Raw genomic sequence first — 25,178 nt, 5'->3', positions numbered from 1 at the left:
TTGTCCTTCCGTGTACCTTGCATATGTCCTTATAAGGACAACTGTCACTAGATTTAAGATCCCAATTTCATCCCGCATGACTTCATCATAACTGCAACATGTCCAAAGACTCTATCTCCAAATAAGCTGATTTTCTGAGGTTCTGGATAGGCAAGGATTAGGGGGCACACTTGCTAACCTCCTGCAGTGAGGGTTGAGAAAACTGTCGGATGTGAGTGCATGGTGGGATGGGGAACACTGCAGGCAAAGGTCATCCTGAGAAAGGTGTTGAGCACCGAGTCCCGGGCCTAGAGTCGGGTGGTGGGTGGAGAGGTCATGCAAGCGGCCAGCGGCATAGCAGCCATCATGTGCAAGGTGCTCTTCTCAGAGACCTGCGGTCCTATTATTCTGTCCTATATAGAGAAACCGAGGCACAGAGAGACACAATGAAATGTCCATAGCCAACCGAGAATAGAGCCAAGATTTGGATGGAGGTGCTTGATTAGGAGTCTGTGTTCTTAACTCACCCACTGTAAACTCCCCACACCTTGCATTCTAAGCACCTCTGTCCAGAACGGGAGAAGGAGAGGTTCTGTAAAGCAAGCAGAGAACACCCATGTTCATTGTTGCCACTGCCAAGGAAAACAATGGAGCTTCTTTTTTCGTTTTGTTTTTTGTTTCCCCGAGGGGGGTGCACCATTCCTGGAGGTACTGCGATACCAGGTCGATGCATGGAGTGGACTTGAATTGGTGTCAGCATCCAATTCCTTAAGTGAAGGGCTGTTTTGTTACCTCATCGCCCTTTTTTGCCCACAACATATGATTTCTTTGGTAGTTTCAGAAATGGGAAGGTGTGTGTTTTAAGCTCTGGGAACTTTCAAGAATGGGGTTGTTTGTAAGGAATTCCGCAGGTCAGCTAGGCCATTCGTTTTGCTCGCTGCAGCCAGGTGAAGGAGCAGCGCTGGCAGTGCCTGTTCTAACCCTGTCCCTTCCCAGTGCCTTTCAACCAGGACCGCTGAGTACCGTGTCTGCCCGGGTCTACGGGGCTTCCTGGGATACACGAGGTTCAGTTTTAAATGATAGTCTGGGCAAATAGGAACAGGTTGGCCACCCTACTAATAGCCTCTCTTGCTGTGTAAGTCTGTCTCTGACAGAGGGGAGCCCCAGAGTCCCCACAGGGGCAGCAGAACGTCTGGCTTGCCTGGTGCCCATGTACGTGCCTAGGGTCACGCGTGATGTCAACTCCCCCCGGTTGGAAGGCAGGAAGATCTGGAAGGAGGCATGCGGTACTAAGTGGCCCGGAGGAGTTATTTAGAATGGTGCTTTTGTTTCTACAGGAGAAGAGGATGAGGAGGAGCCTGAGATGCCCGTCGGGCCCCGTCCGCGCCCACTCTCAGAGCTACACCTTAAAGAAAAGGCCGTGCCCATGCCGGAAGCCAGTGCGTTTTTCATCTTTAGCCCCAACAACAGGTGCGTGAGGGGTAGGGAGGCAGCGCCTGCTCCCTCTGAGATCGGAGCCCACCAGGCACCTGTATTTTACTTGAACCTCTAGGTGGGGCCTGGGACTCCTCCCTCTTCTAACAAGTTGTGAAAAACAGGAACTGAGTTGGGGGAAAGGGCTGTGGATTCTGAATCAGACGTCCGGCATTTCTTTTTCCCTCTAGGCTTCCAAATGTGCAACTTCTCTCTTCGTTTGATGGTTACTCTCGATGAGTTGCTGAGTCTGTTTTTAACTTAACAAAACAAAAAGCTAAGCATATCTTAATCCTCCTCCTATACGAAAGAAGGCCCTTAGACCATTTTAAGCTCACACACGTGCGGCAGGCTATCCTATCTTGGCACTGAGCTTTACTTTTAACCTGAGTTAGACACTATGACCATCATTAGTATAGTGTATACCTGGTGTGTTTAGATTTACATACTGCTTATGATGAAATTTGGTGACAGCTTTTCTGTGTTCTTTTTTTTTTTTTTTTTTTTTTTTTTTTTTTTTTTTTTTTTTTTCTGTGTTCTTTTGAGAGGTTTGATTGCTGTTGTCTCCAAGCGCTAGGGATACAGCCCAGGGCCTCACAGGTAGCAAGCACGCCCGCTACTGAGCTACACCCCAACCCTTGTCGACCTTTTAAAAAAAAATTAAAAGCAGACTATAGGGTTTTAATGCATTTTATCAGCTTGATCTCATTGGATCCCCAAAGGAGTGAGGCAGATTATTTTTCTCATTTTACAAATGAAGAAGCTGAGTGCTCAAGCGCCCGAAGATACGCATACGGCCTCCCAACACAAGCCTAGCGTCGTTTCTACTTAGCCTTGTTTTCTATTACTTTTTATTAGTGCATATTGATTTTACAAACTATTGAGTTTCATTGTGGCATTTTTATATGTGTGTATAACGTTTTGATTAATCCACTCCTCCTTACTGCCTTTGTCTTGTGAAATAATAAGTCTCCCTGCTGCAGCTCTTGTGTTGTTGAGCATTTTTAGCATATCTCTGTCCTTTGGCAAACACTTCCATTCCTCCTAGAGGACATTCTTTAGCAGTCCTCTTACTTCCTTTATGCTAAGTCCTGTTGGACTACTTTTGTGTAATCATTTAGCATCTTATTCTTTTTTTTTTTTTTTTTTTTTTTTTTTTGGCAATACCAGGGATTGAACTGAGAACCTTGAGCTTCTCAGGCAAGTGCTTAGTCTACTGAGCTATTTGCCCGGCCCTAGCATCTTATTCTTGAATGATAATTCTACAGTGGATGTGATTTTCAATTGGCAGCTTTTGCCCTTCAGTTCATTACAGATGCCATCCCATCACAATGGCAGCTAGCACTCCAGTTGTCACCACTCTGTGAGGTGTCTACTGGCATCCCTGCTACCACTCCTCTCTGAATTACCTGCCCATCACTCCTAGCTGTCATTGACATCTTGTGTGACCTCCATTGCTGTGCAGATTCCCAACCACGTGGCTGCCATGGATTTATTTCCACGTATCTTGCGTATCCTATGTGACGCTCCTAGGCTTGTGGATTGGTATTTTTCTTCCTGGCCAGATCAGCAGCAGCCATAATCCTTAAAGACTGCCTTTCCTTAATTCTCTATTCCTTCTTGGTGCCCCCCAACTAGATAGGCTGGACCTTCTCCTTCTGCCCTCCTTATCTTTATATTTTATTTACTTTACTTTTCTGAGCACATGTGTGCAGTGTCCAGGGATCACATCCCACGCATGTGTGGAGCTGGCACACGTCTATCACACACCTTAACTCCTGTTTTAATCCCATTTTCCCTCCCTTTGTTAGTATCTGTGGCCATTCTTTCTGCGATGAGACTGTCCTCCCTGTTGCCTAAAGCTTCTTACATACCTGTCGTTTCTTTGCCTCTCTACCCATGTTCTGGGTGATTTCTTCAGATATGCCTTTTAGTTGACTAATTCTTTTTTTAACTTTATCTATATTACTGTTGAAGCCAATTTTTATGTTGGCCATTATATTCTAGCATGCCAGTCAGTTCCATTTTTTGTAATTAATTAATTAATTAATTATTGGATACAGTGTGTCCAGTGCTCCAGGGCCAGCATGGCATGTGGTACTGGGGATTGAACTCGGGTCTTTGTGCTTGCCAGACAGGCACTTAGAACACTATGCTATCTCCCCAGCCCATTTGTTGAACTATTCAGATCCACCTATGTGTATCTAATAGTTACTGTGGAGTCATCGTCTTTGTGACTGATTCCTTTATTTCAAATACAGTTATCCTGGGTTCTGCATCTGGCATGTGCAATATGGAAGAATCTAAATCCCTTTATTGTTTCTTCGGATTTTCACATCTGAATGGCTCGCTCTTCCAGATGCCCCACCTCAAGACTGGCTTGAAAGTTGCTATTATGGGCATCTGTTCTCAGGCTGTCCTTTTGTAAGCCTTGGCTCAGCTCAGTGGGTTGGTTGGCTGATTAGACGATTGGCTGGTTTGAAGAGGATGACCCTAGCATCCTAATTCTCACAAAAATCAGTGTTGTGCCCCCAACGATTTATCCTTCCCGCCATTGTGGAGCATCTGAAGGCCCGGTGCTAGGCCCTGGGTCCCCAGCGCCACAGCTGGGCTTGTGGATATTGTGTCCTTCCTGGGTTCCTGGGTTTTTATCTGTGAACTGAAGACAACAGTAAGCAAGCTGCACTTTCTTCCTGTGCTTTTGCAAGACGTAGTATGCGAGGCATCCTGACCCTTGGTGCACTATCTGTGACTACACAGGGGTGCGCCTGCACAGTTGTTTCACTCTCTGAGGTTGAAACCAGGTTGTCCACTTGACGCTGACCTGGGCAAACCTAGCCCGAGCACTGGCTTCTGTGGCCTCAGCGTTCACGTCTTCAGACACTTCATTGTTCCTGACACCCAAAAACTTACGCAGCAGATCTTACAAAGTGATTTTTTCCCCCCAGTGGTGGGGAAAACTAGTTTGTGAACAAAATCCAGTTGTTTATTTCATAGGAATGTTTCAAAACTTGGAGATTCCTCATTGTCTCAGATGTCACCTGCCAAAATATCAGAGGTTACTGTATGTGAATGACTTTAGGACTGAGTCTCCTAGATATGGCATCAAGGGGAGGGGCGGGTGGCTGTCATTACCCAGCAGCAGAAGAATGCAAGTCCAAGGAGACCACGCCCCACACCACCCAGGCCGCCACAGCCTGGTGGGGGGGGGGGGTTCCTGTGGCCTCCAGAGCCACATCCCCCGTCTGTCCTGACACCTCCCTCCCCTCTGTCCTCCCCACACAGGTTCCGTCTCCAGTGCCACCGCATTGTCAACGACACGATCTTCACCAACCTCATCCTCTTCTTCATCCTGCTCAGCAGCATTTCTCTGGCTGCAGAGGACCCTGTGCAACACACCTCCTTCAGGAATCACGTGTGTACCCCTCCTGCTGTCTGTACCCCTCTGCCGGGGGTGTGGCTGGCCCTGCAGCTTCTGTGGCTCACTCCTGTGACCAGGCAGGAACCCACTTCCCAGTCTCACAAGCAGATGCACCCTAAACACTTCTATAAAAAGTGGGGCTTTTATAGAAACCCATTTGGGGCCCACGAGCAAGTAAGCAAGCATGTGCCCCGACACCTCTGGCTGGCTCGATCCTTGGCAAAGGCCAGGCAGGTCATTGCCTGTGGATGTTCCCCAGGAAGCTCTTGTTCCCTGTGGCCTTAGGAAAGAGTGGCCATGACTTCCTCCCTGCTCCTAGCATGCTCTGACCAGAGGAGAAGCCTCTGTCAACAGGTGCCAGTGACAAGGCTGACCTCATGTAAGAGAGCCTCAGTTATCTCTGTCACATAAACCTAAACTCGGAGAGCCATCCAAGGCTCTGGTGCACAGCGCAAGAGGCTAGAATAAAAATCACTTTGTCTCACGACTTCAGAATTTTATCAAATACCATGCAGCTGGGCATGAGGAAAGGAGCTCTTGTCCTGGAGTCACCCAGCTGCCCAGGAGCCTGCATGGTCCAGGTTGCCTCATTAGGGTAGCAGAGATTGGCCAAGCCCTGATCCTTTCCCTGGGCTGGAATAAAGCAGGAAGTGATGGAGCCTTCCTTGGCCTGAGTAGACCCAGAGCACCCTGCTTCCCAGGTCGAGCCCCAAGGCAAGAGCTCCACCAGCATGGGAAGCCATTGAACTTCATCCCACCCGTGGGAGTGACGCGTTTTGAATCCCTCACAAAAGAAACAAGCCCCACTCTCTGCCTTTTTGATGGATGTAATATTTGTCTGGTTTGGGTTTGAGGTAAATTGGGTCCATGAGAAATGTGTATAAGCAGATAGTGGCTAGACCTGGAACCAGCAGGGCTCCCCTCACCTGGCTGGGGGCCCCAGCTAGGGACCCTGTTCTGTCTGAACTGGCTCCATGGCAGGACCCGGTGCTGAGTGCACACCCCAAGCCCTCTGCACCTGTCTCCCTATGAAGCAGCCCCAGGACGCCCGCCTTGTTTTGAAGTGAGGTTCCTTTTCTGGTGAACATCCGCTGACCTGTCTTCCCATCTCACTTTCCTCCCTCCCCACCCCATTTCTTTTTCTTTTGCAGATTCTGTTTTATTTTGATATTGTTTTTACTACCATTTTCACCATTGAAATTGCCCTGAAGGTAAAGCCCCACCACCACCCCCTCACTGCTGCCAGCGCTGGCTCTCCGCTGCTGTCTGCCACTGTCTGCCGCTAACACACACGCGCCCCTGTGGGTGTGGGTTCACTCTCAGAGCCACTAACCCAGTTGTGCTTGTTTTTCAGATCCTAGGCAACGCAGACTATGTCTTCACTAGTATCTTTACCTTAGAGATTATCCTTAAGGTAACGCACCCATCTGTCCAGTCTCTGTCCCTTTCCTTCCCAGCTCTGCTCTGGCCACTGACCCCTTTCTTTCTTCTGTTTCTTTCACTTTCTCTCTCTCTCTCTCTCTCTCTTTCTCTCTCTCTCTCTCTCTCTCCCTAGCTTGAACTTGGAGAAATCAGTGGCCCTCCGTGTGCACCATCATTTTGCCTGGGCTCAGTGGCCATTGTCCCTTCCCCCTTAACCTGCAAGAGCCACACAGTGACTACTACTGTTGGTGCTGTCCCCTCACTGGCTGGGTACTGTGGTCTGCAGCAGTAATGCACACGGACACACACATGCACACACACACATACACACATGCACCCAAATGCACACATGCACACCCACCCACATGCACATGCACCCACATGCACACACACGTACACGCACACACAACCACATACACACATGCACATGCACCCACATGCACGTGCACATATGCACATACACCCAAATGCACACACGCACACATACCCACATGCACACACACGCACACACACCCACATGCACACACACACGCATACACACATACGCACAAGCACCATCTCCAGTCAGTCAGTGACTGATCCCTACTTAGAATTCTCCCTCCCCCATCAAAGAATCCTCTGTCACTCCTGCTCAGAGGAAATGTCACACAAACTCCAGACACAGAAACGCTTTGGGGCCTGTAGGAACGCCTTTGGCTGTTCTCTTGGGACGCCCATCACCAATACCTCCCTCAGTTCTTGCGGCAGACATTGGGGCTGCACTGGAATTGGAGCCACAAGTTGGTATGGTGGGTCTGCTGCCTGACGGGGTGCCAGCCTCGCTGCAGAGGCCTTGCAGCAGACCCTTCAAGCTCACGGCCTGGCCCTGCACAAAGCTATGTTGCAGGGCTCTTGTCCTAAGGTGGGGAAGGAGAATTACACTGGGAGTCAAGGACAGAGGGCGGGAACCAGCGCTGCAAAGAGCTTGCGCACTGTGGAGCTGTGCGGGTCTGTGGAGCTGCTAGGACACGCCTGTGCTCAAAACGTAAAGCCTGTGTCCAAACAACACTGGGCAATGGAGCTTATTTCTCAGTTTTTCCCGTATATTTCTGATCCTCTAAGCCAATGAATCACCCAGCTAGTACACCTGGGCTGCGGGATGTCCATCCTCCGCCCGTGGGTAAGGTGAGCTTGTCTCTGAGGTGTGGCCCAGTTTATCAGAAGAAAAGGCACCTGGGGTCTGAGCCACAGGCTTCAGCTCACACCTCTTCTTCCCAAGACACTTGCCTGAAACACCTGCTCCTGAAGAGCTCGAGTCCCTGCTCTCCCCATCTCTAAGGGTGACGCAAACTGGTAGCCACCGCCAGCTATAGACCCTCCTTTCTAGAGGAAACTGCCTTGTGGCCCAACGCTTTAATGGACACGACATTGCCCACATCCAGTCTGAGGGAGGAGCTCGGGTGCCTGCCGCGACACTCTTGTCCTTATGCTTCCGTCACTGACCCCAGCCCACTGCGGGTAGTGCTCAGTCGCTTTGCCTGTGTAGGGATGAAAGATCTGACCAGGCCCCAGGTTAGAGTGGGAACCAAGAATTATGCGATTGCGTTAAGTAAGATGCACGCTGGGAACCCCTTGTCCGTGGCCAGTTGCTCCTTTCCAGCTCCAGATTGAGATATACACAAAAAGTTGTGTTGGCGCGTGCCTATAATCAATCCCAGCTCTTGGGAGGCTGTAAACAGGTGGATCACGACGAATCTGATCTAGTAGTAAGACCCTGAACAACCTGTAGACCCTTCCCTAAGGAAAAAAAAAAAAAAAAAAGTTCTTCCCCAGGACAAGAAAAGCTCTGAGGCCCCACTTTCACGACCCTCTTCAGAGTACTCCTTGTGGGCTTCCATGGTGTCACCTCTCCTTCAAGGTGACCCGACAGCAGAAGTGGAAGTCTCTCTGCAAGTGTGCTCACCGCAGGGCCCTGCCCCCTCCTGCTCCTCTGCCTCTTCTGGCCTCTCTGGTGCCCACTGTGCTTCTGAATGTCCACTCCACATCGGCTCACTTCCTGCACCTCCCACTCTCAGGGTCTCTGTCCTTTGTCCGCAGCAACAGCTCACATGCTGCTGAGCATCTCCAAGGCTCCCTTACCTCGAGGCACCACTGAAGGGCCTAGGCAGTTTGGCTTTAAGAGGAAAGGTGTGTAGGGTGCACCCGCTAGCCTGTCACACAGAAGACAGAGAAAGTCGAATCGGAGCCAATGCATGGGAACGTCAAGAGCAGCGATACACTGACAACTAAGAGGGATGCCGGCTGAGCAGAGGGTTCTCGCTGCCCTTGCTGCTCGGGGTTAGCGAGCCTGTGCTCTGCCCAATTTTGTCCCTCAGGACGGAAAGAGCCAACAATAACCCTTCCCTTGGTGACAGCTTAGGACTCTCAGGAAGCAAGGATTAGGTGGGTAGCAATCAGCAAAACAGGGTGGAGGAAGCACACTTCACCAGGTGCCTGAACCTGGCCTGGCCTGGTGTCCTAAGTACCACAAATGGCTTTCCAATAAATGTCCCTCTCCCAAGCACACATTTGCCTTTTCTCCCATGTCCCCTCTTCCTCCAGGCAATTTTGCCTGGGTGCGTGCCACTCACCACACACACACACACACACACACACACACACACTTTTCTGAAGGGCTGGTCCCTGACCAAACAGAACCCCACAGCCAAAGGACAGAAGCTGGCCTTCTGAGCCCCAGTGCCTACCTGTCTCTGGAATGCATTCTCCCTCACACAGAGCACTCTACTAGAGCTTAGTAGTAGCCTCAGAATGGCCGGGCAAGGAGGGTCCAGACCCCAGCACCTTCTCTAAGACTAAGGCCAGGAATCTGGAGAAGGTGCTCAGCTTTCTCTGGGCACAGGGACTGGTGAATGTGAGCTAAAGGAGCAGCCCCAGCCCTGCAATTGTCTCTGGGGTCTGGGTGAAGCTTCCTAAGTCACAGGACAATGACCTTCCAGATGGTGTGCCTTGGGAGAATCTACAGCCAAATTCCCCTACAACCTTTTATGTAATCTCCCCGCTTCTAAAAACTGTTGCAAACCACAGGTGCCTGAGTCCCCTGTGGTCCCCTGCTGCAGGAGATAAATGGAAAGAATTAGGTTGCAAGAGCTATTTTTGCTAGTTTCCTCCTGTGTTTGCTTTTGAATTGCTCTTCAGGCTCACCACCCCGGACATGCTCTGATTCCAAAGAGATAAACCGGACCCCAGATGACCAGGGAGCGCTTCCCTCCTCTTAGCCATCAGCTCCAAAGTTTTCTCTTTGGCTGACACTTCATGGCCCCTAGTCTGTTACAGAACCTCTCCTGAATAGCCACAGGCCCTAAACCTAAGTCAGCAGGGTGGGACAGGGTATTGGTGGAGCGCCTGCAGCACTCAGCTTCCTACAAGCCCCAAAGGAGGGAAGCATCATCAAGGCCTGGAGCAATAGTCATCACCCTGTGTGTTCTCATTTTTAAAGTTTTCAGAGGGCTCATGTTTACCTGAAGGAGCATCACAGAGGCAGCACGTAGTAGCCCCCTTTGTACCTGAGGAAGCTCGACTTCCCTCAGACAGGAAGATTCCAGAACTCAAATCCAAGCTACCATGACAAGTGGCACTTACCTGGAGCTCACTACCTGCAAGAGAGGGTTCCAAGCGTTTTCTGTATAATTGATGCTTGCATCCTTAGAGCGTAGGTTTTATCATTATCCATATCTTTCAGGCGATGAAAATGAGCTGCAGTGAAGTTAAAGATCTTTCTGGAAGCTGCATAAGTAAAGCACTGTAGGACTGGGGTTCAAACCCAGGCCGTCCAGCACCAGAGCTGTGCGCTTCACCACTGTACCACAGCCTCCCTCTGCATATACACAGCGAGGCAGACCACTTCCTTAAAGGGTCCCAGGCACAGTCTAGAAACAAGACAATCAAAGTGAGCTGAAAACATTTTACATAAATCCATCACTCCCTGGGGCTGGCGAGTGGAGGGACGCTGAGTGCCAGCTGTTGGCAGAACTTCTCACTGGTCCCTAAGGTGACCATCTGTTCCATTCTGCCTCTGACTGGGGGCTTCTTGGGCAGGAAACTTCCCAATGATAAAGCCGAGTAAGTCCTGGGCAGACCAAGATACAAGTAGTTGGTTACCCTACTGGGTGTTCCTTGTGTCATCCCCAGATCCCTAGTTTTCCAGCTGGCCCCCAAGGTAAGAAGATTTGGAAGCAAGCAGAAAACTGCATTAAGGGGAAATCTAGCCTGGACAGCATCTGCAAAGAGCCCTATAGGATCGCAGCCATCATGGACTTAGGCTGGGGAATAGTGGAAAATCAGAGAGTGATGGAGGGTGCTCTTGCAAGGGTTTTGAGTACAGGGTTGAAGAATTTTGCATGATCGATGTGGGAGCCATTGATGGGGGATTCTTCACCAGCTAAGTGAATGCTTGCCGAGCCCTTTTCTGCACACTGTGTCTCTTTATTCGGTCATTCCTCATCTCTGTGGTGGATCCTGGGATCTGCCCAAAGGGAGCGTGGGAGGAAGGGGTGGTGGGGCAGAGGGGTCCTCGGAGCTTGGGCTCGGTTTTCTCATGCTCACGTTTCTCTGTACCTCCCTGCAGATGACAGCTTATGGGGCATTTCTACACAAGGGCTCTTTCTGCCGGAACTACTTCAACATCTTGGACCTGCTGGTGGTCAGCGTGTCCCTCATCTCCTTTGGCATCCAGTGAGTAGGGCTCCCTGAGTCCAAGAAGGGGACATGCAGCTAGGAGTGGGTATCAGAGAGGACAGCCTAACCCCAAGGGCTGCCTGCAGGACCACCAGGGTGACTGATGTAAGAGGAAGGGCCTTGCTGGGTGTGGTGGCTCAGGCCTGTAATCCTGGCACTCTGGAGGCTGAGGCCAGAGGATCGCTGTGAGTTTGAGGTCGGCCTGGCTACATAAGCAAGTTCAAGGCCAGCCTGCACTGCACAGTGAGACCCTGTCTCAATAAAATAAAAAAAATAAATAAATAAAAAGAAGGACCTTGGAGATTGCACAGCAAGATGGCTGTGATTTCTTGCATCTATTTCCTCAGTGGTAGGACCCTAGTTATGCTGATCCATGGGGATATGTCCAAATACCTGGCTTTGCCATGCTAGGGAGGGCCAGGCCACGGCACCCTTCTCTGTCCTCGAACAATTGTCCAAGAGTGTGGCTGCCCTTTAGCTGCCATTGCTGTGGTCTTCCCTGACCTTCTGATCCATCCTCCTACCCTTTCTCTCATCTGTATCTTCAGTCAAAGTGTGCACCCGTGTGTGTGTGTGTGTGTGTGTGTTGAAAAGAGAGAAAAATTATTGATTCTCAATCTTCACTGCTCAGAGAAGTGACTTGGGTTGCTTTTAAAAATGACCTCTGAGGCAGGCGCAGCAGCACGTACCTGTAATCCCAGCACGCTGGGAACATGAGGCAAAAGATTGTAAGTTTAAACACAGCCTGGGAAGCCTTGTGACTCAGCAAGACTTTGTCTCCATTTTTTTTGAGGGGGTCTCTGCTCAGTGCAAAGACCCAGGGTTCAATCACTAGTATCACTAAAAAGACATTTGCCTGAAGACCTCCCCCAGATGGACAGGTTGTGAGCTGTGGGAGTTTTAAAGCTCCCTGGGATGGTACCGTTGCGCCATCGAGGTTGCAAGGCTTGCTCAGGCTTAGGAGGAGCTGCTTGTGAGCTTCTGCCATATCCTAGCCTCCAGGTGCATTGAACCTGCACTTTCACTTGCAAAGCACTTTAACCTAAGCGTCCTTCCATGGTCCTCAAAAAAAAAAAAAAAAAAAAAAATCAATCAATCTATGATATAACAGGTCGAGTGCTATTGTCACCAACTTACAGAGGGGAAATTTGAAGTTCAGGACATGAGGAGACTTGCTCAGATTCAAACCAATGGCAGCAAAAGGCCTAAGTCTTTCTTGTGCCTTAGCTCAGCGCACGGGCCCTGGGCCTCCCTTCTCAAGGTTGTTTTACACAGCCTGCAGGATAGATAGGAACCATGGGAGTGAGGCCCTTTTCTGTGACATCAATTTCCAGAATTTTCTGTCTAGGTACCGATAGGCCTAGATTCTATCTCAGAACTATCATTAAATTACTCCAGCACCTCGGACCAAGACTTCCACCTTTTAGTCTTTTTTTGTCCCATCTGACCTTTAAATCCCTTTCACTGAGAATAGTGCATACTGACTCTCTCCCAGAGATCGTTGGGGAAGAAATGGAATGACAATGGGATGTCCTTTCAACCTTTTGGAATAAAAGACCCATGAGCCAGGGAAGTCAGACTTTTCTGTGAGCTCCCTCTTGTGCACTCCATGAACAATAAAATCAGCCTTGGCGGGTAGCCCAGGCTCCAAGGCTGGTAGGAGGCCGCGTCTCCCAGTTCTCGAGAGGATACCCAGTCAGGCAGCCTGTGAGGTGGGAGTGAGCCTCTGACTTGGTACCAACCTGGTGTCATTAGTAAGCTCCACGCAGGGAGGTTGGCCAACTGGAAGCCATCCAGGATCTTGCCGAAGGGGCTTTGTGGAGGGACCTTTGCCATCCTGCCACCAGGGTGGTAGCTGGCAGCTACTGGTTTGGCCAAGGGATCAGATCTGTGAGGCTGTTCTTTCTGGGAGTCCTGAACATGCTATGGACTAGAGTGGAATTTACTTATACTTGCAGTGGACATGTGCCTGGAATCTGTATTTTGGAGATTGCCACCCCAAAATTCCTTCCTCACACCCACAGCCTCCAACCACAAGGCCTAAAGTTAAAACCATTAATGTCTTTTTTAAGTACAGTGATGTCTTCAGCGGTGTGATAATACAGATTCTATTTACTTGCTTCATACTGCTTACTGCCTGAGGCCCAGAAAATTCCCTTTTAATTCCTGCAGTGACCTAGGTTGCTAATTGCTATCCTGTTTTACGGATGAAGAAGCTAGAGCTCTCAAAAGTTAGGAAACATATCCTAGATGCCTTGGCTGGCAGGTGGCAGCCAGGAGGCCGGAAGCCAGGCGGGCGTCGCCTTCTGTCTTCTCTGACACCTGGACGTCCCCGAGTGGCACACTGTACTGCTCATGACTCATGCTGAATTGCCTTTCTCAGTATGTGCTCACCAGAAGAAAAGTCTAAGTGGCAGGAAAGCTCCAAGTTCTTAGGGATGGACTTAGGAGGAAAGAATAGCCTCCCGGCAAAATTCCCAAGACAGACCCTTTTCTTCAGCGGGCCTGGCATCAGCCTCTGAGGCCCCTGTCTCAGCACGTCACTTCCTGCTGTGCTGGGAGCAGGAAAGCTCATCACCCACCTGTTTCTCCCCCAGGTCCAGTGCAATCAACGTGGTGAAGATCTTGCGAGTCCTGCGTGTCCTCAGGCCCCTGAGGGCCATCAACAGGGCCAAGGGGCTAAAGGTGAGATGGGTGGGTCAAGCTTGGGAGCCTTCACCCCAGCAAGCATCAGTCGGCCTGTGGGTTGGTGGAAGTTCACCGGAAGTGAGAAGTGGACTAGGAGGAAGAGGTCATGGTCAGGCCAGTGTCTGCCTTGTTGAAGCCCAGACTGTAGTCTCACCTCAAGTTCTGGTTCCATGATGAACAGCATAACAGGGGCCACTGTTCAGATCCCAAGCTCTGTAGCTAACATTTGCAAGGTAGAGACCCCCCCCCACACACACCAACTCAAGCACAGGACTCCAGGCCATGAAGAGGTGCCTTTGTGCCTAGTGCAAGCAGATGGGAAGTCGGTAGGGCTGGTAGCTGCGCAAATCCTTGAGAGTCCCAGAGGGACTTGGCATTCTCTTGGGTCCCACCACTCACCATGTGGCTCTGGGAAGGTTGCTTGGCCTCTGGGAGCCTGGCTCCTCCCTCCTCTGTAACAGCAGAGGGGCTACTGCACCACCTCCCTATAGAGGCTCATGGCCAGCTGAGGGGAGTTCGTGTTAAAGCCATGCCCCTTGCCCCTCCTGCCCCTCTCCCACTGCAGCACGTGGTCCAGTGTGTCTTTGTTGCCATCCGGACTATCGGGAATATCGTCATTGTCACCACGCTGCTACAGTTCATGTTCGCCTGCATTGGGGTCCAGCTCTTCAAGGTGAGGCCTTGGTTCTAAATTATCGCACTTCCTTTCCTGTGTGTCAGCAGCACCCCAGGACTGGGAGCCAGTGGGTACCGTAAAGCGAGGATCGATGACAGGCAGGGTCAGGATGGGGTCAGCGTAACCTCTGACCACAGCCCGGCTCCAGAGCAGAAGCAGGAGGTGTGGGAAGAGGGCTCTGCTCCTCAGGCTGAGGCCCCTTGCCCTGCCTTCACTGCTCCTCCTTCTACCCGGGAAGGCCCAGGGACTTTCATTTTCTGGAACCTCTGTGTCATCCACTTACTCAAAGCCCACAGCGGCCACTTAATTGTCAACAGCATTGCATCCACCCTGCCCAGCTAGCCGGAAGCCAGGGTCCTCCCTGGTTGCTTCCCTTTTGTGCCTTCATCTCATGCTTCTGCTGTTCTCCTACCTGAAGCATTCTCCTGTTTCCCTCCACCCACCATGAAAATGCCCGTTGCCCCCACCACCACCACCATCTACCTCCTCCCCTCAAACCCGGCACTACTTCCGCCTTCCCCACAAGAACTTCCTAGCGAATCCAGCTTTCGTGGGCTGGAGCTACCTGCATTTGCATTCCACGGGTACCCACAACGCTGACATCTTTCATCTCCGCCTGCTTTATGCGTGTGAATCGTGTCTGCCCTAGCTGGATTCTGTTCATCTTGCAGTTTTTATCCCACAATCCCCGGCTCAGTGCTGGGTGCTAGCGATTCCCATTAATCATAATTTGATGGATTCATTGATTAATGAACGTCTCTAATTGCTTTATTCTTCTGGCTTCCAGGGAAAGCTCTATACCTGTTCTGATAGCTCCAAACAGACAGAAGCGGAGTGCAAGTAAGTGTCCTCAGGCGGGCAGCCAGTCGCAAAACTGGTCACCTCGGGGGTTGGTGGCTGGTCTCAGAGGAAGCACAACTGGATAATACCCATGTGGAATCAGTTCTCATTGGTGTGACATCAAGACTCATCTGCTCAGGGTTCTGCCCACTGAAGTTCTCCCTAGTGGCTAGATCCATGCCTTCTACCCCAATGTATTTTACCTAGCATACCTGTACTTGGCTGGTCAGGTACAAAGGGAACATGGAACCACCAAAGTGACTCTTTCTCCTTCTCTCCCAGGGGTAACTACATCACGTACAAAGATGGGGAGGTTGACCAGCCCATCATCCAGCCCCGCAGCTGGGAGAACAGCAAGTTTGACTTCGACAACGTCCTGGCGGCTATGATGGCCCTCTTCACTGTCTCTACCTTTGAGGGGTGGCCAGAGTGAGTACACTAATCCAGGCCCTTCTGCCCTGATCCTGGAGGGCCGAGCCATGGAAGGCCACTGTTGCCCCACAGCCCTTTCCAGAGTTCTTGCCTCCCAGGCAGTGAGGCTGTGTTTCTGGAATAACCTGGAGGCCATGGCACTACTGAAACAGGGATTCTTATAGACTATGTCAATGCTTTATTTATTTGTTTGCAGTTTTGAGCTCAAACCCAGAGCCTTGTGCGTGCTAGCCAAGTCCTCTAACGCTGAACCACATCTCCAGTCCAACATACCAGCCCTTTAGAAAATCCAGCCAAAAATGAGTGGTTTTTTAGTTCCTGTTTCCAACCTGGGTGTGATCCCCAAGGTCTCTAGTATTACCCTTGTGGCTTATAAGGGCGGGATGGGAAGAGTTTCTCCAGGTGGGGGTGCTGGAGTCCCCACACCAGATTCCATTCCCAACACTTACTCAGAGTGAGTGCCAGTGGCTGAGATGTCCCTGACTAATCAAGACCCCAGAGTCTGATCTCCGTCGCAGTGGATGGTGATAAAGGGACAAAAGCAGGAGTCCCAGTCCGGCCACAGAGGCCGTACTTTCATACCTGAACCCGCCTTGTCACCTTGAGCAGGCAGCCTGTCCATCGGGGGTTCTGCATATCTGTGCATACGCATCCCCATCCCCACCCAGCAGTGCGTGGGTCTTAGGTGTGAGTTGCCATTTACATAGGTGATGTGTGGCGAATAGCCACGCGCTGTGAGGCGGTACAGAGAGAAGGAAGAGACGACCTCCGTACCCAAAGTGTGACAAGCTAACAGCACTATCTCCCAGGCCCGGGTGACCAGCACTTGTTGTAAATGACTCAAGTAGAAAACCAAACCATTGTGGATGAGCTAAACAAGCACAGGTCACGTCAGTATTTTTACCTCAGTGGGTATTTTCTCTCAGCTTTATTTTATTTTCACTCCAACCTCCTCTGAATCCATGCCAGCTTACAAAGCTGTTTCAGTATTCACCAATATGTCCATTTTGAAATTGATGTCCATGATTCATGTTACGTTTAAATAGTCCTTGACAGTTTCAAAACACCATCATGTACATTATATCAACCACTCTGTGGGTAGGAAAGTCAGAAATTACTCTCTGTATCTATGTGGAAGAGGAATAATCTTGACTCTCAGAGCAGTTAAAGTGACTTGCTCTCAGCCTAGAGCTCTTTCCTTTGGTCCCAAGGGTCCTTAGAAGCAGTGGTGCCACCATCTCCCAGAGGTGACACTGCCTCTCTGGTTCCCTCCGTGGGGGCCTGTCTCCTGCTGCAGGCTGCTGTACCGCTCCATCGACTCCCACACGGAAGACAAAGGTCCCATCTACAACTACCGCGTGGAGATCTCCATCTTCTTCATCATTTACATCATCATCATTGCCTTCTTCATGATGAACATCTTCGTGGGTTTCGTCATTGTCACCTTCCAGGAGCAGGGAGAGCAGGAGTACAAGAACTGCGAGCTGGACAAGAACCAGGTAGCTTTCCAAGGAGTGGAGGAAGGCGAGAAGGGAAGCAAGGCCGTGTAAGCAGTGGCAAATGCCACCAGCCTGTGGCGCACCCAGAAGCCAGCCAAAGTCCAGGGAGAGGGGCTGGTGAGATGGCTCAGTGGTCTAAAGCACCTACTTAGAACAAGTTTAGCAAAACACATGGACCGCGGTTCAATCCCCAGCACCACATGCCAGCCAGCCCCGCCCCCTGGTGGGCTGAGCTGGCCACACACACACACACACACACACACGCAAAAATAAAAAAAAAAAAAAAAAAAAAAAAACAAAGTCCAGGGAGAGATCCGTGTGGACACCAAGGTCCTCTGTCCCCTTCTTAACCTCAACAGAGCTGTCAGGCCTCTTGCAAAGGAAGTGCAGCTCCCTGCAAATCCTGGATCTAGCAAATATATGTAGCCAACAAACAGTTCTTCTATTTAAGGGTACACTATGGTAGGTTCTGTCATATGTCCAAATCTTATGCCCTATCTAGAAGTTGACAAGTTAGAACATACACAGGTGGGTTGGAGCCATTGAGAAAGGGGAGAGAAGCTTCAACAATGGGGAAGGGAAAGCCTAGAGGTCAGGCAAGGAAACCCTTCTTGTGTGGTTTCTTAAGCAAATTCCAGAGGCCTGTGTAGGGGGTGGGGTAGGAAAGAGGTGTGAGTGTGGGTGGGACCGTGCTGCCCACGCTGGGGAACTACACAGTCCATAACCGGTGAAAAACCCAGCTCAATGAGTCAGTAGTGATGCTGGTAGGGCAGGAGGTATATGTGATCACTGGCTCCACTCCCCACTGTGTCCCCAGTGGGAGTGGTACATGTGGGGACACATCCCTGTCTGGGAGGAGGACTGCTGATGAGAGAAGGAGCTCAGCATAGTGCTCTCAGCTCCACCCGGATCGCGAGAGGCAGGCCCGCATGGGCTCAGTGTCTGTCTTGGTTTGAATCATCACCTGACTGCTGTGTGGACCTTGGATTGAAAGGAAGACAGGAGAGAGAGGGGCCAGTTAAAAAGAACAGATGAAGCAGGCATGGTAGCACGTACCTGTAATCCCAGCACTCTTGGGAGGCTGAGGCAGGAGATCACGAGTTCAAGAACAAGCTGGACAATGTAGAGTGACCTAGAGAAAGCCTGTCTCAAAATAAAAACTAAAAAAGCCTGGGGATACAGCTCAGATCAAAGGCCCTGGGTTCAGTCCTCAATTCTAAAAAAAAATAATTAAAAATGTGGATGAGAGGGGCTGGCCAAATAGTTCAGTGGATTAAAGTGCCAACAGGGGCCAGGGGTTTGATCCCTGGGCCTGCTGTGCCAGCCCCGCCCCCGGGGCGCACTGAGACAGCAACTGAGACTGGGCGTGGTGGCGTGCGCCTGTAATCCCAGCACTTGGGAGGCTGTAAACAGACAGATCACTACGAGTCTGATCTAGTAGTGAGACCCTGAGCACCCTGTAGACCCTTCCCTAAAATACAGAAAAAAAAATAATTTTTAAAAAAATAATAATAATTAAAAATGTGGATGAGAGATACTCAGAGCCTGATCTAATATCAAGGTAACAATAGTAAAAATGGGGAGAAGAAGAGTTGGAGCCAGCAAGCCTCAGGGAGTAGACACGGAGGCTGAGGGAGACAGTGGTCAGGGTAGTAACATCTCAGTTCCTGGGGAGTCTGGGCACAGCATAGAGACCTGAAATGATCTTTGCCTGAGTCCCAAGAATTCAGCCCAGTCGAGGTCTCTTCCCATCTCAGGGAACCATGCTTTCTGATCTGGTGGACATTAGCAAGTACAAGAGATGAATATGGGATAGGGAGAAACACTGGCGCAAGAAACACCCCAAGGAAAATCTGTGGTGTTATAATAATACTCAGTATCAATGAGAAGACCAACTCTGATTCAGTCATTATTTTTCCAAATGCCAATCACCTATCTACCAGGAAGTAAACCACATTACGAGGCTGAAAGAAAGGAGACATATGCCCGTTCCCCATCCTTTAGCTAAGGAAATGTGGTTAGAAGAGTTCCCTTGAATGCAGTGATGATAGAAAATCACAACGTTTTGCAAATCCTGGAAATGTACCAGAGGTACAGGTCGTCTCCATGACATCCAAGGACCCCTCCGCTAGAGTGTATAGCTCCGTGCACAGCCCACCCTATTTGGCTGACGCCCCCACACCATCCAGGAAGCTGACCCCTCCCTCTCCCCCTCACCCCTGTGCCCCTCCCAGCGACAGTGCGTGGAGTATGCCCTCAAGGCCCGTCCCCTGCGGCGCTACATCCCCAAGAACCAGCACCAGTACAAGGTGTGGTATGTGGTCAACTCCACCTACTTCGAGTACCTGATGTTTGTCCTCATCCTGCTCAACACCATCTGCTTAGCCATGCAGGTCAGTCTGGGGTCCTGTGTGGGAAGACACAAAGGGTGGAGGAGCTGTGACACCATCTCAGGAGGTCACCTTCCCACTAGTCAAAGGAGCAGAAAGGGCAGAAGAGCTTGTCTCTTCCCCCAGCTGGTGGAAGTCAAGGGCTTTGTCCAAGGCTGAGCTCTCCACGGGGACCCTAGGGGAGAACCCCTGCCACCTTGGGTTGGTAAATGGACAGAGTAAAGGAGGTAAAGAACCAGGAGAGTGACCCGGAAGCACTCCTCATAAATATGGCCCAGGGTGTGGGGGGTTGCTATATGCTCCTGTCTGCAGGGAACTTGTGGATGTTGGAAGTCACCATAAAGTCACTGAACCAATCAAAGAAGGGATACAGAGCTCTGTCAGTCCCTCTTTACAGAAATGGTAGAGAAGGAAAGAGCTCACAGGCTCTTCTGTGTCTGCCTGGCTGCCTCAGTGTGGGAGGAGGGGGCACTTCTGGGAGGCTGGCCCAAAGAAGAGTGTGGTTGAAAAGAAGGCCCTGGACGCTGGATGAGGCTGGGCAAAGGGAGTGAGGGGTCGAGGTGTCCCTCCCTACACCCCTCCTGTGCATGGTTCCTGACTTCCTCCCTCCCTCAGCACTACGGCCAGAGCTGCCTGTTCAAAATCGCCATGAACATCCTCAACATGCTCTTCACCGGCCTCTTCACTGTGGAGATGATCCTGAAACTCATTGCCTTCAAACCCAAGGTAGGCCTCCAAGGAAGGGCCAGTCAAGAAGGGGAGGAGAAAAGGGTGGCACGCACATGCGGAAAGAATAAGGGTGAGGAGGCAGGAGTCACCTGCAGAGGGCCATCCCTGCTCCCATGATAAGTGTCCCACTCCTCCGCCTGCCAAGCATTGGACAGGCCCAGTCTTAGCTTATGCCCTGGCCATGCCTGGCACTCTCAGGGAACAGAATCCTCAATAAATGGAGCCCTGAACTTTTTCCTCCCATTTCCCACAGACTGGCAAACCAAACCTCTCGGCCCAGCCCCCTAGACACACTCAGGCCTGTGTTTTGCCCTCTACCATTTCACTAGCCCTGAAGTCCAGCTTCCTGTGAAAAATTCAGCCAGGGCTGTGTTCACTCAGGGCTGTGGGCTTCTACATGGGGGCACTTCCGGTTTCTGCCTCAGAAGCTGTGTCATTGCTCCCTGACACCCTCCAGCACAGAAGAGCAGTCCTCTGTAGATGTCTCTGTGACACCCCTTGTGAGGGAGAGGAGGTTGGAACTCCTGAGGTGGCAGGGTAGATGAGGCTGGATGACCTGTCACTTTGGATCACCTGTGCCTTCCCCATGAACCAGTCAGGTCCTGGATGGTACGGGGCAGGCTGGTGTGAGCAGCACCACCCAACCTTAGCCTCAGAAGACAGGTCAACATTGCTGGCATCTACTGGCTGAGGTTGACAACATATGGGCAGCTACCTTTTAGGGAGGCTGTGACAGCAAGTCAGTGGCCCTTGGGCCCACCATACCACCTTTGGAAGAGTAAAGAAAAGGAAAGAAGTGGAAGAATTACAGTTACAGACTTCAAAACCACCCTTCACCTTCTTGAGCTTTCTCTTCTCTTCCTTCATGAGTTTTCTCGAATGCAGCCCAGATCAACAAGAGGCAAGAAAACAAGTCCTTGGCCACATCTCCTATGCTTATTCCAATTAATATTTGTCTGAGGATTAACTGGGGATGGCGGTTTCCCCTTGGCTATTGGATCACCTTCATTGACAAGGCTTTGGATTAATATTCAAGTAGCAATTTTGATAATGTGCCACGTGCTACACACGGTCGCCTTATCCCCTTTCCCTAGAAGATCGGTGCCCTTATCCCCATTGCAAGGAGGAGGAGAGGGAGGTACCTAGTGTCAACAGTGTCACTCACTATTAAGTGGCAGGAATAAGGGTGCAGTCCAGCAGCTCTGCCTCTGAAGCTCAGGTGCCTTCCACCACTGTTCGCAAGCATGTCTCCATGCCGGCTACTCTGCTGGGGATTCTCAGAAAGAGGGACTCAACCTCCGAGGCTCTTAAAAGATAGTACAGATGATCCTTACCATGTGGACTCTTCCTATCACTCAAAGAATACTTAAGGATCTCAGCTAATTATCAGAGAGCAAGGCTCCTAATAAATACCACTGGATGATGATAACGGTGGTTCCTTATCCCTTCCAGGAAAGTAAATATAACTTCCTTCCAAGTCTAATCCTATTTAGGAGATAAATTTTGTATTGTGTCCATGAGCCTAGGGAGGACACCAAATCACGCTGGCCACTTTCTGTAGACCCACAGTCTCTCTGCCCCCACGAGGGCTATTCCAAGCCCCAGGATCTAGAGGTACCGGTGGCCTACCACCCCCAGCAGCGTAACCAGAGGAGGCCAGGAATGCTGGCATTGCTGCTTAGTGGGGCTTCAGTGTCAGATGACAGCCCATCCGTGGGGACACTGGCATCATGTTCATCTGTGTCAGGAGACATACGGTTTTGGGACTTCAAAGCCTGAGTCATCCCATGGCTGACTCAGATGTGTTCCCCGTGCTGTCTGTACTTGCTGCCAAGCTGTGAACTGGGCTTCCCAGATCGTGTCTCAGGAGCGCGGGCAGTGGATTGGGCAGCAATCCCACTCCCTGGGAGTGCGTGACACTCACACCCACAAGGGACCTCAGACCCTCCTCCTGAGTCATGAAAATCCAGGAGCAGGACAGATTCCTAGGAGGTGGCTGGGAAAGGCAACCTAACTACAAAATGCCCCAGTTTCCTTAGTTGCTGGTTTTCTATCATGAGGAGACCAGGTGAAATGTGAGAGATTTTTTTCAAGAAAGGGACAAGAACCAGCCTGGAGCCATTTGCATTTCACATATGCCAAGTCAGTCTGTGGGGTAGAGAAAAAGGAACATCGGATCTTTTCTTTTCTCTCAGTTTCCCTGAGAGGACTTCCGATAGCAGAGGAAAAAACCACTGGCTAAGACTGACCGGAGAAAGCTGGCCAGAAGGCAAGAGGAATGTGGAAACAGAGGCATGGGTCACCTGCATCCTTGCTAAAGAGTAGATTTTAAGAAGAGCATCCTTCCGTTTTCTGGTATAAAACCAAATCAGAAGCCCCTTGAAGCTGGTGCCAATAGCCAGCAGGATCTTGCCCAAGAACTAGAGGCTCCTAACTGTGAGCTGAAAAATAGCTTTTGTATCTCACCATTAACTAAGACTTTCATCTGAATTGTTTATTTCATGGGCTTAATTGTTGTCGTAGCATGAGTTTATACTTTTAAACGTTCTCCACAGGAGGACAGGGAGGCAGCGAGGATGTGGAAGATGGGTGCAGGAGTCAGATTTAGGTTGCCACTGTGGAACAGCTGAAGCAACTAGCTTATAAAGAGAAAAAAGGTTTATGTAGCCCCAAGTTTGGGAGACTGGAAGGCACGAGGCTCGCATTGGCTCTGTTCTGGTGAGGGGGGCAGGTGGTGGTGCATCATGGGAAAAGTGAGTGCAGGCATGCGTGCATGCGTGCATGCGTGCCTGCGTGCGAGAGCAGAGCCATCACAGCTGCAACCAGGAAGCAGAGAGAGAACAGGCTGCTGGCCCACTGTTCCCTTCAGGGGCGCACCCCAGTGATTAAGGTCCTGCATTGCACCCCACTTCCAAAAGGTTCAGCTCCTTCTTCATAACTCCGCCCTGGGGGAACAAGCCTTGAGCAAATGAGGCCTTGGGGGACAGTTAGCATGAAGAGCGTGGCAGCTGGCATTCGTCAAAGCCAAGAATGTCTGAAGGTGTCACTGCTTGAGTTGATTCTGTCAGCTGGCCGGTGTGTTCCCTTGCTTCTTTCTCTCGTTATCTTCACAGTGATTGATACTCCCAACCCTTCCATCCTGTCTGTCCTCTGCACTCATGAGAGTGAATTTACCAAAGTGAATCCCTACTGACGCCCAACTGCCCGTCCCCTTACATTCACATACCGTGCACACAAAAAGGTCACATGAAAGCTGAATGTGAGTGTATGTTAGCTCTGAGAAATTCACTGCTCCGCACACACATGCGAACCCCAGGAATCTGAAGTTGTCTGACGGGTGGGGTGGGTAGTAAGTAGCGCTGCTGTGAAGACAGAACAGCAAACTGGAGGTAATCCCTTCCCGGCAGGCAGAGAATAACTGCCCAGAGCTGCCTGGGTGGTACCTGGGCCCCAAAGGATAAGGCAGGACTAAACTGGTCAGCATGAAAAGGCTTTGTTTCTAATGGTCAGAAGGTAACTAAAGAGCCAGATTGTTCTTCTATCATGAGCTAAGATTTACCAGCAAAGTTGGGAAAAAATTTATGACACGTTTTTATGTTAAGCACTGAAAATATGTTCAGTGCTTAAGAATTAACCTAACAAAAAGTGGCTCAGATCCCCATAGAGAAAATTATCACACTTTATAAACAGGAATGGAAGAAAAACTAGTAACTGGAGAGGTATATTCACAGATTAGAAAGCTCAGTATTAAGCTAGCCTATGCATGCAGTCCCAGAATTCTGGGAGGATGAGGCAGGAGAATCACAAGTTCAAGCCCAGCCTGGGCAGCTTAGCAATGTAGTAACACCCTGACTCAAAATTTAAAAATGAAAAAGACTGAAGATGCAGCTCAGCTCACTCTCCAGCACAAACAAAACAAACAAAATCACAGTATGTTTAAGATGTCCTTTCTCTTCAAGTTGATCCATGGATTCATTCAGTACAATCCCAATTAAAACTTCAAGTGAAACTTGACACAAGGTTAGAAGGGCGGTGAAGGGTGGAGCCATACAGCAGAGCCTTTGGGAGGCATCAGGTTGGGCCTGCAAAGTCTGTGCCTGTTGTGGCGGCTTTGGCCTCACTGTGGCAGGAGAGTGCAGCGACCTGGGGGAGGAAGCGGCAAGAGCCACAGGCCTTCTACTCTCAGCGACAGATTTAGGTACTGAAAGGCATAATGATGTCACTTGGTGACCTGGGATTGCTGTTAACAGTGTCTTAGCAAGGACAACAAGAGGAGGAACAATTGAGTTGATGGCAGCCCAGAAGTGGGCGACACACTTGTCCCTCAGAAGAAGTTGTTCTGCCCCAGGCAGCAGGAATTTGCCACCGTCTGCTCTCCATCCCCTAAACTTCACTTAGGTGATGGAGAGGTGACAGCAGGCACTCTCTTTTTGAGACTTACTGTGCCTCATTGTTGTCGGGAGCCTTTCTCCTTGGATCACGGCCCAGTGAGGAGTACACACACAGTGCCCCCTAGGGCCTCCAGAGCCAGTGCGCAGGAGATTGGGGCCTGGTGCTCTCCCTGCTCAGAGCTCTGGCCTTCTGTCTGCCTTTCTCCCAGCCTGAGAAGGGAGAAGCAGAGAAGACAGTGAAACCAAAAAGAAGTGGAGACTCATGGTACCGTCACCCCCACCTCCACTGCAGCCAAGCCGTCTCCCCTAAGAGCACCGGAAGCCCCAGGGCTCACTTGCTGGTTGCAAGACATATCAGGACCCAAAGGCATTCAGAGCAGAAGGGTGAAAGGAAGCCTCGGGCCTAGCACTGGCTCACAGCACACACGAGACCCAGTCCTAGCCCAGGTCCGGTGAGTGTGTGGAGAGCTTCCTGCTACCCTGCGCCGGCAGGACCAGTCCCAGCCCAGGCGCAGTGTGGGCCGG

General features: G+C 50.6%; 1 protein-coding gene across 37 annotated transcripts in view; it reads left to right on the top strand.

Annotated features, from left to right (window-relative positions):
* The window catches only part of Cacna1c (calcium voltage-gated channel subunit alpha1 C), a 752,474-nt gene that overhangs the window by 643,603 nt on the left and 83,693 nt on the right, over positions 1 to 25,178 (top strand). For 18 of the 37 annotated variants that reach the window (XM_023723811.1, XM_023723814.1, XM_023723807.1 and 15 more), the window contains 11 exons: positions 1,317 to 1,449; positions 4,738 to 4,867; positions 6,228 to 6,287; positions 10,899 to 11,005; positions 13,606 to 13,693; positions 14,262 to 14,369; positions 15,160 to 15,212; positions 15,495 to 15,641; positions 16,942 to 17,143; positions 19,378 to 19,536; positions 20,149 to 20,259. In XM_023723811.1, coding sequence (XP_023579579.1) covers positions 1,317 to 1,449; positions 4,738 to 4,867; positions 6,228 to 6,287; positions 10,899 to 11,005; positions 13,606 to 13,693; positions 14,262 to 14,369; positions 15,160 to 15,212; positions 15,495 to 15,641; positions 16,942 to 17,143; positions 19,378 to 19,536; positions 20,149 to 20,259 — 1,298 coding nt within the window. Of the gene's footprint in view, positions 1 to 1,316; positions 1,450 to 4,737; positions 4,868 to 6,024; positions 6,085 to 6,227; positions 6,288 to 10,898; positions 11,006 to 13,605; positions 13,694 to 14,261; positions 14,370 to 15,159; positions 15,213 to 15,494; positions 15,642 to 16,941; positions 17,144 to 19,377; positions 19,537 to 20,148; positions 20,260 to 25,178 lie in introns of all 37 variants that reach the window. The other 19 variants (XM_023723805.1, XM_023723813.1, XM_023723804.1 and 16 more) reach the window with 3 other exon arrangements.

The sequence above is a fragment of the Octodon degus genome, unplaced genomic scaffold (assembly GCF_000260255.1).
Source record: "Octodon degus isolate 3935 unplaced genomic scaffold, OctDeg1.0 scaffold00104, whole genome shotgun sequence".
Lineage (NCBI taxonomy): Eukaryota > Metazoa > Chordata > Mammalia > Rodentia > Octodontidae > Octodon > Octodon degus.
Note: the sequence above shows the minus strand (reverse complement) of the source record. Positions and strands in the feature narration are given on the sequence as shown.